Source organism: Erinaceus europaeus, chromosome 1 (assembly GCF_950295315.1).
Source record: "Erinaceus europaeus chromosome 1, mEriEur2.1, whole genome shotgun sequence".
NCBI classification, from domain to species: domain Eukaryota; kingdom Metazoa; phylum Chordata; class Mammalia; order Eulipotyphla; family Erinaceidae; genus Erinaceus; species Erinaceus europaeus.
This window is the reverse complement of record NC_080162.1, coordinates 112,085,540-112,098,298: the sequence shown is the minus strand read 5'-3', so window position 1 is coordinate 112,098,298 and position 12,759 is coordinate 112,085,540. Positions and strand designations below refer to the sequence as shown.

Sequence of the window (12,759 nt, the reverse complement as noted above, 5' to 3'; positions counted from 1 at the left end):
AAATAGGAAGGGACAAGTAGGGGAGAAGTAAAAGCCAGTGTGGTGTGAAGGGAAGGATTGGTGTGGAAAGGAACATTCCCTGTTTTGGTGGGGAAAGGGGCAAGGGTACATAATGAGGGGGAGGCGGGAGGCATGACCCACCAAACAGAGGGGCTATTTGGCATTGTATAGTCCTCAAGGCAACAGTCTGTAAAGTCTATGAATTACTCAGGATCAGTCTATGAAAAACCAGCAGCGTGAAGGGAAATAAGCTGCTTCAAAATTGTGTAAAATGTATATAGGGTATGTCAGAAAGTCCGATACAAGTCTCAGTCCGAAGTAGATGGCTAGGGGAAGAATTGGCAGGGGATGCAATGCTGCATGAGGGAGGTCAGCCGCTGGAATGTTGCTCTTTTGTAGATAGCTAGCTGGAACTGTCAACACGTAACAACCAGGTCAGAAGCAGGAACGGTAACCAGGCATGAAGAAAGTTCTGTCCTTGGAGTTTGTGTATCAGGTTCTTCAGATCGCGTTGAGTGACATCTAGGGTTTCAGGGGGTGTGCCACGGTAGTCATGCCATCTAGTGAGTGATGTCAGGGTGTGCAGGGGTTCAGATGGTTTTTCCGGGATTCCTGTGAAAGAAACACAAACAATCTGCTTCTTGTGGTTAATTTGAACTTGTAACAAGTTATAGGTTTGTTATAGTTGATACCTCGATGATTATAATTGGTTTAGAATCTCTTTATGATTTTATTTAAAGGTCATCTAATGTGACCTCCTGTAGCAGCCTCTACCGCAGGATCTTGAGATCAATTTTAGCTAAAATATGTATTTTAAACAGACTCAAATTGCTTAGAGAGTTAACGCATATTCGTGACAATGATTTTAACGTTTACAGTGCCAGATTGATGCCAGATCTGTTGTGGATTAATTTCCACAAGATAGTTTACAGGGCACCTTTGGGGGCCCTTCAAAGGTGTCCTGTATATAAAATTTATATAGTTTAGTTTTGGGAATGAATAATCACGTTGAACATTTAGACTTTTACCTAAATAGTAAGTTACCTTAACAATTAATTTTTACCTTGTCTGGTAAAAGTGTAGCTGTAGGGTTACACTTCTGACCGTTAAGTTAGTGTTACCAAACTTGAGACATACCCATAAACATTTAGTTATAACAAACTGGAGGAAAAAGAACTTTTGTTATAAAAACACATTATTTAAAAACAATTTTAAATCTGTCATTAGTCACACAGTTTAAGACTAAACACTTACATATATACCAAAACTATATATAAAATTCAAAAGAGGGAGAAAGAAAAAAAATTTTGGAATGTTTCTGGACGTCTCCAGAAACTTTGGCTGCGTCCAGCATTTTTATATAAAGCCAATTACCTTTTAGAGTACTCCAAGCAGATGGATCATGCAAAAAAAAAATTTTGTCATTTAACAGACTCACTCACAAAAACAACTGGCCAGTTATAACATAAGACATACAGGGAAAGGGTAGGAGAGAGGTCTCTGTGAGCCAGATTTTGCAGGTTCTGCCATGTCGTATTAAGGGTCCTGGGATGTATCCTGCATCTGGTCCTCTTGTAGTATTTCTTGTTCTTCAGGAATAACAGCGCCGTCCTGCGGGTATTGTCGGACATGGCGGGCAGGAACCCAGACAGGTTTAGAGAAATTTTGAGGGAAAATGCATGCGAAACCCCTTCCCATGATCAATAATGGGTCAGGCCCTTTCCAAACTTTATCGAGTGGGTCTCTCCATTTGACCTTAATAGATGGGAGGGTAGATGGTGTTTGCCAGTGAAGAATAATAGGGGGTAAGGCCGAGTTATTGTAAATATTAAAGAGATTTAACGTAGTTAAGGCTTTTGCTAGCTGGATATTGGGGGGATATGTTCCTCCTTTATCTTTATTTAGTTGAGCCTTCAGAGTTTGATGGGCCCTCTCGACAATGCCTTGTCCCTGTGGATTGTAGGGAATGCCAGTGGTATGAGTAATATTCCAGAGGGAACAAAAATCTTTAAATTGTTTGCTTGTAAACATAGTTGCATTGTCTGTTTTCAAAAATAATGGGACCCCCATAACGTCAAAACAAAAGAGCATATGGCTTACAAGCTTTTTAGCACTTTCTCCTGTCTGAGCTGTAGCCCACATAAATTTAGAAAAGGTATCAATTGAGACAAACACATATTTTTGTTTGCCAAAGTTTGGTATGTGGGTGACATCAATTTGCCAAATAGCATTAGCTTTTAAACCTCGGGGGTTAACCCCAAGGGTCTGGATAGCAGGTGTCTTTATGAGACTTGCACAAGAAGAGCATGTAGCCAAGATATGTTTTAACTGTGATACAGGAACATCAGGGAATTGAGCTTGAAGGCCTTTAAGATTAACATGGGTTAAAGAGTGAAAATTAGCAGGATCAGAGACAGAGACTGGGAAAGTTCCCGAGGAGGCAAGGCGGTCAACTGCGGCATTCCCTTCGGACAGGGAACCAGGAAGAGGGCTGTGGGAACGAAGGTGTTGAATATACAGTGGTTGGGTTCGAGAACAGAGCATAGAGGCGATTTGAATCAAGAGAGGGGAAAGTGGGTTGTCATCAATTTTCACATAGGAACGAGCAAGCCATGGAAGTAAGTTAACAGTATACACACTGTCAGAAAAAAGGTTGAAGGATTCTGGTACAGCTTTTAGTGCAGGAAAAACAGCATAAAGTTCTTTGTACTGAGGGGAATTATCAGGAAGCTCAGTAAAGAGAGGTTTAGGAGATTGTTTGTCTGGGTAATATATAAAGGCAGCAGCTCCCCTTTTTCCGCCATCAGTAAAGATTGTAGAAGCAGAGGGAATGGGATCCCGAGAGAAAAGTTTAGGTGCTAGTAGAGGCAGAAGAAGTAAAGAAGCTATCAATTTATTAGAAGGAAAATGGTTATCTATTTGTCCTGGATACCCCACGAAGCTTATGGCAAAGCGGGAATGATGGCATATAAGCCACTCTGTATCTGTGAGAGAAAAGGGCAGAATGATTAAATCCGGTTCTTTCCCTAAGACCTGCACAGACCTATTTCTCCCTTGGCGAACCATGAATGCTAACGCATCTATCTCAGTGAGGAGTCTTGGAGCTCCTCCTACTGGCGTGTGAAGCCATTCGAGAACCCCATGGTCTTGCCACAGTGCCCCTACTACTGTGGGGGTGGAGTTGAAGATTAGAAGGTTTACCGGAGAGGAGGGGGAGAATCGAACAAGGTGCATGTCCTGGAGGGCCTGGTTAACCCTTTCCGGTGCCAAGGAGGCCTCAGGAGTTAACTTACGTTTTGAAGAGGGCTGTTTGTTTCCTTTCAACAGGTCAAACAGTGGTTGGAGGCAGCTTGTGGGCAGATAGAGATACTGCCTAAGCCAATTTAAATTTCCTAGAAAACTTTGTAAAGAAGCAAGAGTAAGGTTAGAAGGGAAGGTAACATTAGGTTTTAAGGGATGAATTTGCGTTAGAGAAATCTCTGAACCTAGGAAGGATATTGGAGGGATTAGTTGTATATTCTCAGGGGCTACATTAAGGCCACTTTTCTTTAATGCAGGAATGAGAAAATCACGTAAGGCATAGAGATCTGTATCTGATTTTCCCCATATTAAAATATCATCTGTATAATGAAAAATATTAAGGCCCTTATGAATATATGGGACAAGGGCAGATTTAACAGCCTCCTGACAAATTGTAGGACTATTGGCCATAACCTGGGGCAGCACCACCCATTCAAATCTATCAGCAGGGCTGGAATTATTAATAGACGGAACAGAGAAGGCAAAACGTTTACAATCTCACGGATGCAAGGGGATAGAGAAAAAACAATCTTGTATATCAATAGCTATGATTGGAATTCCCGTGGGAATTGCAGAAGCAAGAGGCAAACCCCTTTGGGAGAAGTACCAGACCTGCATGGTTTTATTTACTGCACGGAGATCTTGAAGGAGGTGCCATTTTCCTGAGCGCTTTTTAATCACAAAGACAGGAGTATTCCATGGGCTTCGAGAATGACGAACGTGTCCCAAGGACAACTGCTCTTGGATGAGCTCTTTTAAAATTTTTAGCTTATCCCTAGGTAAAGGCCACTGTTCCACCCAGACAGGCTCATTAGAAAGCCAGCTTAAACGGGGTGTTTGGCTACTAACAGTGGCATTTAGTATTGGGGGTGCTGATTAGACCTGGTATCACGGGAATCAGTTTTACGCTCTGCAGAGGCGTCTGTGGATATCCTAACATTAAGACATTCCAGAAGATCCCTGCCCAGTAAGTTGGTGCTAATATTAGCTACCAAAGGGCGGAAGTGTCTGGTAGAACCTTCTGGGTCTTCCCACATAAGCGAGTCTCGTGTGAAAAATGCTCTCGTCATCCCTCCTATTCCATGTAAACTGGGTCCAGGGATGAGTTCCCAATCTTGGGGAACCTCTTCTTGCCTTAAAATCGTCTTTGCTGCCCCCGTGTCAATCAAAAATTTAAAAGGAATATTTCCAATCTTTACTGTCATAGAAGGGTGACCTTGTTCTAAAACAGGAGTGGTCCACAAAATCTCAGGCCCCGAATTTGTACCACTCAAGGGCGAACCATCTTTATGAAATTGGGACCGACAATCTCTCTTCCAATGAAACCCCTTACGACATTTTGGACAAACAGTACGTGGTCTCTGGCTCCCTGACTGAAAGCGGGGTTGCTCTGGCTGGAGGCATGGTTTCCCTGACTGGAGGCGTGGTCGCAACTTATCAGGACATTGGTTACGCCAATGTCCTTTGCGACCGCACTGAAAGCAGGCCCCATCTTGCTTACTTGGGGCAACTGCATAGACCTGCGTCATAGCGGGTGTCCCATAATTGCCTGATGTAAGTTCCTGTGTCGCTAGAATCCAATTATCTGGGTGTAGGTGTTTAAGATTAAGGCATACCTGATGGAATTGTGGTGTCATGCCTTCCCAGACAATAGAGTGCAGGAGCAGTTTGCGGACGTCAGGATTATAAACCTTTCTCTCTAAGCTTCTCTTCACCCTTGAGATGAAGCTCGCCAATGACTCATCAGAGCCTTGGTGAAAAGAGTTAATGGGAGCTGATGGATCTACATCAGGTGTGGTCACCCTTTCCCATGCTTGTGTTGCACAGATGCGTACCTGTTCAAAATAACCGGTTGGAAACCTGGCTTCTGCCTGCTGAGCTCCAGATTCATAAGCTCCTGCTCCAAACAAAGCATCAGAATTCCATTCTACCTGTTTGTTACTATTTTCCTGCGATTGCCTAGAGCACTCATCACGGAAACATGCCTGCCACTGAAGATAGAGTGGGTCTGGGAGTGCAGCACGAGCCAGTTCTTTCCAGTCTTGTGGTGGATTTAAATGCTGGTAAAAGCTTCTCAAGACGGACTTGGTCCATGGAGTATGCATTCCGTCCTCCCTGACTGCTTGTCTGAGTGTTCCAAGATCATTAGAGGAATATGGCTGCCACGACTGAGGGTTTTGTTTAGAAGGGGCCAAGTTTACCGGGAATGTGTGGATTTGGTCCGATGGCGTGGGAGAGGGAGCTACAGAAGTGGAAAGTTCAGTAGAAACTGCTGTAGTGGCTGCAGGGGAGACTAAACGCATATCTACGGGGACGGAGCTCCCGGGGTGGACTGCACATGGTTTAAAATCCTTAAATGCTGAAAAAATACCCTTTAGCTCTCTTATCTCAGCCACTAGGTCCCTTAATGGTGACATATCAGCAGGGGCCGGGGTCAGGGACAAGGAAGCTTCAGGCGGAGCTGAAACCGCGGCAGCAGGGGCTGGGGGCGGGGTCAGGAAAACGGAAGCTGCAGGCGGAGCTGAAACCGGAATGGCAGGGGCAGGGGCGGGGTTCAGGAATGCAGAAGCTGCAGGCGGAGCTGAAACCAGAATGACAGGGGGAGGGGCTAGAGAACCGGAAGCCTCAGGGGAAGCAGGGGGCGGGTCCAGAGAAGCAGAAGGAACTGAACACGTGTCTGCCACAGAAGGGACCGAACATTTGTCTGCAGAAGGAGCCGAACACGTGTCTGTGGGGACAGCTGGGGGAGGGGTCAAAGGAGCGGCCAAACACATGTCTTCAGGGGCAGTGGGGGGAGGGGTCGTGGAAGCAGAAGCTGCTGCAGGAGAAACCGAACACGTGTCTCCGGAGGCAGCGGTTTTGGGGCTGACTGCAGATTGCTTAGGGTGTTTAAGTCCTAAGCAAATATCCTTTAACTCCTGTATCTCAGCCTCAAGGTCACTTAACCTTTTGGCAGGAGGCCTTGTACATATCCTGAAAATAGTAAATATAGCCATGAGAACCCATGGTGTAGCAAAAATTAAAGCGTCTCTGAGATCGAAAGCCTGTCCCAGGAGAGAAGGATAGGATGTCTGGGACACCTCCTCATAAAACGGAAAAAATCCCATGGTGGAGGGAAACGCGGGGCCACAGAAGTGGGCAGATGCCACTTACCTGTGTCTGGGCGGTTTCGGAGACCTCAGGCCGGGTGTGGTGTGGGTACAGAACACGATGGGCGCCAGATGTTGTTGCGGCGGTCTGGTGTTGGGCTGCACCACAGAGAAGAGAGCGGACATCCAGAGCAAAGGGGTACACACTTCTTTATTATAGGATGGGGGGGGAGGTTTGGTTCAGACCACGTGGAGCCAGCTGGCAATGGCCGACCACGGGAGGAGGGCAGGGAGCGAGACCTCAGAGAGGGAAAGCCGAGAGCCCAGAGAGAGAGAGGGGAGGGGTGAGGGGGCTTTTTATTGGGCGACAACCAGGGGTGCCGTGGAGGGCCAGGATTGGTTGAAAGGGGGCACTCTAGGATTTAGCGGGGCATAGAAAAACCTGGGGGCGGAGACTGCATCAGAATAACTCCTCAGCAACAGTGTATGGCATGTAAAGATCTCCCATTCTGTGGGAGGTCTCTTTGTTTGAGGAAATTTGGTGGAAGAGCCTGCTCCAGTAAACATATTATCGAAAATGTGTTGGGCAATGCACAAGGACCTAGGTTCAAGCCCCCTATCCACACCTGCTCAAGGGAAAGCTTTGTGAGTGGTGAAGCAGTGTTGCAGGTGTCTTTCTTGTCCTTTCCCTCTCTATCACCCCCTTCCTTCTCAGTTTCTGACTGTCTCTACCAAATAAATAAATAAAGATAATACAACATTTTTAAAAAGAAAATGAGATTAGGATATAAATGGGAGTTGCTAAAATGCAAAATTCCTATCTTGAAGTGTGTGTGTGTGTGTGTGTGTGTGTGTGTGTGTGTGTGTGTGTATGTGTGTTAGAGTGGGAGAGATATTTGAAACCAGAGCATTTGACCTTGGCAATGGATATTCAGAGATTATTGTGTCATATCACTGCTACTGAGATACTGAAAAAGTTCCAGAATATGTGAATAAAATATTCATATGCCTTTTGAAATTCCCTTTCATTAATAGCATCAATCATACTACTGGGTGTATGAATGGAAGAATGACAGCTGAAAACCATATCAGAAAGCGTAATAATATCAAGTCCATATAAAATAAAATGGAAATACTGGCTAAGAAAAGTTCTAATAGCCACATATTTTTTAATCTAGTAGATTATTGTAGCCTCATCATAATGCTGTTTTTGTAATGTTTGTGTCCTGTATTTCTTGAAGTCACAGGATGTCTTATCATAGTAAAATCTACAAACATAATATTAGTGCATGCATTCTCATTTGGCAATGCAGGTACAAAAATTATACCCAGATATCTTATTAAAAATTAAAAATAAACTAAATATACCAGCTTTCTTATATTTTTCTATTATTACAGAATCAAAAAAAATTTCTTTAAAAGTTTTCCACTGGGGGCCAGGCAGTGGTGCACCTGGTTAAGGGCACACACTATAGTGCACAAGGACCCAGGTTCAAGCCCCTTACCAGCCTGCAGAGGGGAAGCTTTATGAGTGGTGAAACAGGGCTGCAGGTGTCTGTCTGTCTCTCTCCCTTTCTGTCTCCCCTCCCTTCTTAATTTCTCTCTGTCTCTACCCAATAATAAACTAAAAAGATTTTTTTTTAAATTTTAAAAGTTTTATAACTCACAAGTACAAGGGTGAATATATTCTCTGCTGTGCATTGCTAACATTCCTTCTCATTCTCTTTTTCAAATTCACAGAGAGTGAAGACATCTATCAAAGGCAGGTGCTGTCTATTTCCTGTATTGTCTTTGGAATTGTCGTCGTGGGCGTGTTCTGTGCTGCCTTCTACTTCCGAAACAAGTAAGCCCTTTCCTCCCAGGATTGAAAGGTTGTTTCTTTAAGTTTTTCATCTCTACCCCAGACAGAGAAATTTGTGTAAATGATTTTGGTAAAGTGACTTTGGATTGGTTTTTAAAACTATGGGGTGTGTGGACTGTATGTATTCATGGGTGTGCAACTCTGATGCTCCTAGTAATTTTTCCTCTCTGAACGCATGGTCACCCCTATGTTCTTTACACTTTTTGGTTACCTGTCTTTTACTTTAGTGCAATACACCAAACCAAGTCCAAATTCTGCTTTGTGTTTCTTTCTTTTTTATTTTTCAGCTTTTAAATTTGTTATTATTAGTAGTGATTTAATAATGATAGACAAGATTGTGGAATAAAAGGGGCACAATTTACAAAACTCCCACCACCAGAGTACTACATCTCATCCTCTCTACTGAAAGTGCCCCTATTCTTTATAATTCTGGGAGTATAGACCCAGGATCAATATGGGTGCAGAAGCTGGGATGACTGGCTTAGGTAATTGCTTCTCTGCTGGACATGGGTGTTGGCAGGTGGATCTATACCTCTAGCCTGTTTCTATCATTCCCTAGTGGGGCAGGGCTCTAGAGAGGTGAAGTTCCAGGACACATTGGTGAGGTCGTCTGCACAGGGAAGGCAGATTGGAGTCATAGCAGTATTTTTCAACTTCTGTCTATGAGTGAGATCTCCTTAGACTATATATGAGGTGCTTTTTTTTCTATTCCAGGACCCAGTCAGGATTCCACAATATATCTAGTTGTCCTTTATCCCTGGCAACTCTTGACTGTGACAGTGATTAGTGTTCATTCCTCAGCACTTAGTCTTGGTCAGGGATGTAAGCATTTTGTGTGTTGTCTCTCAGCCTCATAGCAAATAAAACCATTCATTCTGACTTCATTTTAAAAAACACAATTTCTCATAAAATATTGTATGTCAAGTCACACAATGGGAAACTGAGTATAGGTTCCTTGATTTCCCACATTCTAACATTCTGCTATTTATGGTATACTGAAGAAATGATAAAACTACTCAGAGTGAATCATGGTATTATGTGTCCTCCAGGAAGACCACATGGCATAGTGGTTGATTTTGTATTCCCCAGCCATGTTTGTATTCCTTTTCTTGTTTGTTTGAATTGCCATCAGAGTTAACACTACAGTTTGAAACCTGCATAGCAAATCCCCCATCCTCTGCCACCATTGTTTTTACTTTCTATTTTATTTGATAGAGACAGGGAGAAATTGAGAGGGTAGGTGGAGATTGAGAGGGAGAGAGAAAGATCAACACTGCAGCCCTGCTTTACCACTCATTAAGCTTTCCCACTGCAGGTGGGAACTGGGGACTCAAACTAAGATCCTTGCCCATGGTGCTATGTATGCTTAACAGAGTGTGTCACCACCTGCCCCCCTTCTGCCTGCTGCTATTTTTCATTGTTTTATTTTGATTTTTGATAAGAGAGAGAAATTGATAGAGGAAGCGGAATTAGGAAGGGAGAAAGAGAAATAACTAAATTGGGGGCAGGCAGTAGTGCAGCAGGTTAAACGCACATGGAGCAAAGTGCAAGGACTGGAGTAAGGATACTGGTTCAAGCCCCCAGCTCCCCACCTGAAGGTGGGTCGCTTTACAAGCGATGAAGCAGGTCTGCAGGTGTCTATCTTCCCCCCCCCTGTCTTCCCTCCTTTCTCAATTTCTTTCTGTCCTGTCCAACAACAACAGCAAGAACAATAACAAGAAAGGCAACAAAATGGGAAAAATGGCCTTCAGGAGAAGTGGATTCATAGTGCAGTCACCAAGCCCTATCAATAACCCTGGAGGCAAAAGGAAAAAAAAAAAAAAAACACTGATTCATAGCTTGCAAAGCTTCATCTCTGTGGAGACCAGGGCTTTGAACCTGGTAACCGGTATATACTCAAATGGGTGTGCCATTCCCAGCCCACCAAATCTTTATTCTAAGCTATCATTTGCCACTTGCTTATTTAATATTATTGGGAAAATTTCATCTAGCTCCAAAGGTGTTTTTCCCTTTCTGGTTAAAAAAAAAAAAAAGGTGGGGGGAGGGAGAAACTACCTTACAGAACTTATGGAGAATTCAGTAAGACAATAAATCTAAAGTATGCAAAATAGTATTCAAGAGAGTAACTACTTAGTGAAGGCTCACTATTATCTTTTTATTTCTATTTTTTGTTTTTATTTATTGGATAGAGACAGTCAGAAATAAAGAAGAGAGGGAGTGATAGAGAGGGAAAGAGAAAGACAGACACCTGTATCCCTGCTTCACCACTCACAAAAGTTGTCCTCTGCAGGTGGGGACCAAGGGTTTGAGTCCTGCTTCTTATGCATTGTGACATGTGTGCTCAGCTAGGTGCACCACCACCCAGTCTTGTGAAAACTCATTATTTTTAGCATCTGTGGTTTTGTGTACTGGAGCTAGAGCCTGGATAACCGTAGACTGAGGAGAATGCGCTGGAGCAAGAGAGAATTAAACCCTCTCAGCAGGGTCTCCTGGCACTCAGGTGCTGAGCATGAGGAAGCATTGTGAATTAAACAATAAGCTTACTACTAGGAAGAAGCAGCTCATTGTTTACTCTTAGAGTAAGACTTGTAGTTGTACCATATCTAAAAGAAAGTATGATTATGACCATTGTGAGAATAGAGAACAGCTGGATAACTTGAGGATTTCCATCTGCAGTGCTGTCAATCTCTTCCCACCCTGATAGCTACCTCTCTTGGGATTCAGGGAGGTTTCCAGAGGGTTAATGGAAACACTGATCAACCCTGTATTCATTATGGAAGGATCAGTGGACTAATCCAGTGGAGAAATACTGATCTGCATACTGTCTTATTGCCTGACAAAATGGGAAATATTTTCTTCAAATGGTAATCAACACAGAGGTGTATAACTAATCCTCTAACAAAAGTAGAAATTGAGTTGTATGTCTTATTAGAGATCCAGAGTGTATTCCCTGCACAATTCCAAGCACTCTCCATTTGGGAATGCCGTACCCCGCACCAAGGATCAAGTCTGTCTTGCTGAAAGTAGTGTGTGTGTGTGTGTGTGTGTGTGTGTGTGTGTGTGTGTGTATTATTAGTGATTTAATAATGATTGACAAGATTTTGGAATAAGAGGGGTACAATTGAAAGAGGAGAGGGAGATAGAAAGGGAGTGAGAAAGAGAGACACCTGCAACCCTGCTTCACCACTCATGAAGCTTTCCTCCTGCCTTTGGGGACTAGAGGGCTTGAAACTGGGTCCTTGCACAGTATAATATGAGCATTCAACCAGATATGCCACCGACTGGCCTCCATATCACACTTTTTAAATTATATTTATAAAATGCAAATATTGACAAGCCTATAGGATATGGAGGGTACATTTCCACACATTGGCCAACCCCCCAGAGCTTCATATCCAATCCTCTTCCTTGATAGCTTCCCTATTCTTTATCCCTCTGGGAGTATGGACCCAGAATCACTGTGGGGTGCATAAGGTGTAAGGTCTGGATTCTGTAATTGCTTTTCCACTGAACATGGATATTGGCAGGTTGATTCATGCTCCCAGCCTGACTCTCTCTTTTCCTAGTGGGGTGGGGAGGTGGGGAGGTGGAGCTCCAGGACACAATGTAAGGTCATCTGACCAGGGAAGTTCAGTTGGCATCTGGAACCTGGTGGCTAAAAAAAAGAGTTAACATATAAAGCAGAACAAATTGTTGACTAATCAATAACCTAAAGGAGGGCTGGGTGGTAGTGCACCTGATTGATTGAGCACACAAGGACCAGGGTTTGAGCACCTAGTCCTCACCTGCAGGGGAAATGCTTCAGAATTCAGGGCTGCAGGTGTCTCACCATCTCTCTCTCTCTATCTCCCCATTCCTCTCAATTTCTGGATGTCTGTATCTAATAAAAATAAAGATAATTAAAAAAGAAAGAAGAAGAAACTAAAGGCAAGAATATTGCAGATGAAGATTTGTGGTCTCCATTTTGAAAAAGCTAGTAGGTCTATTTTAGATATATTGCAGGGGGCCCACGACTGATAATCATTTACTTCTTATATTTTATAAGAGACCATAGTATTACTTTGTCATATGGCAGGGCCATGGGTCAAACCTAGTGCCTCACAGAGATGAAGCCTGTATTATGCCTACGTCCTCATAGTGTGAGGTGAGTAATATGAAGACATTGACATGAGAAACCACTTCTTGAACTTACAGAACTCTCTAAACTCATTGAACCTCTGAACATTGTATAGGATATGATGAAATTAATTATCTGGCTACTTTCAATAAGCCTGTATATTCCCATAAATTATTAAAGTCATTTATTGAATCTTTAAAATCTGGCTAATATTGCTACCAGAAAACTATAAATTCTTCTAGACATTTTTTGTTTAATTTTCAATCTATACGTGTATGATCTATAAGGCTGGTTTTTGATTTTGGGAGTGCGAGATGTGATTTAAGTATAAAAAATGGGTCAGGAGAGAAAATGTTTCAGGAGCCAGAATCTGGCAGAGACAATTATCCCAA

General features: G+C 43.2%; 1 protein-coding gene across 5 annotated transcripts in view; it reads left to right on the top strand.

Annotated features, from left to right (window-relative positions):
* NRG3 (neuregulin 3) overlaps positions 1 to 12,759 on the top strand; it is a 1,315,406-nt gene that overhangs the window by 1,264,325 nt on the left and 38,322 nt on the right. For all 5 annotated transcript variants that reach the window (XM_060193719.1, XM_060193701.1, XM_060193691.1 and 2 more), the window contains one exon: positions 8,130 to 8,232. In XM_060193719.1, coding sequence (XP_060049702.1) covers positions 8,130 to 8,232 — 103 coding nt within the window. The remainder of the gene's footprint in view (positions 1 to 8,129; positions 8,233 to 12,759) is intronic.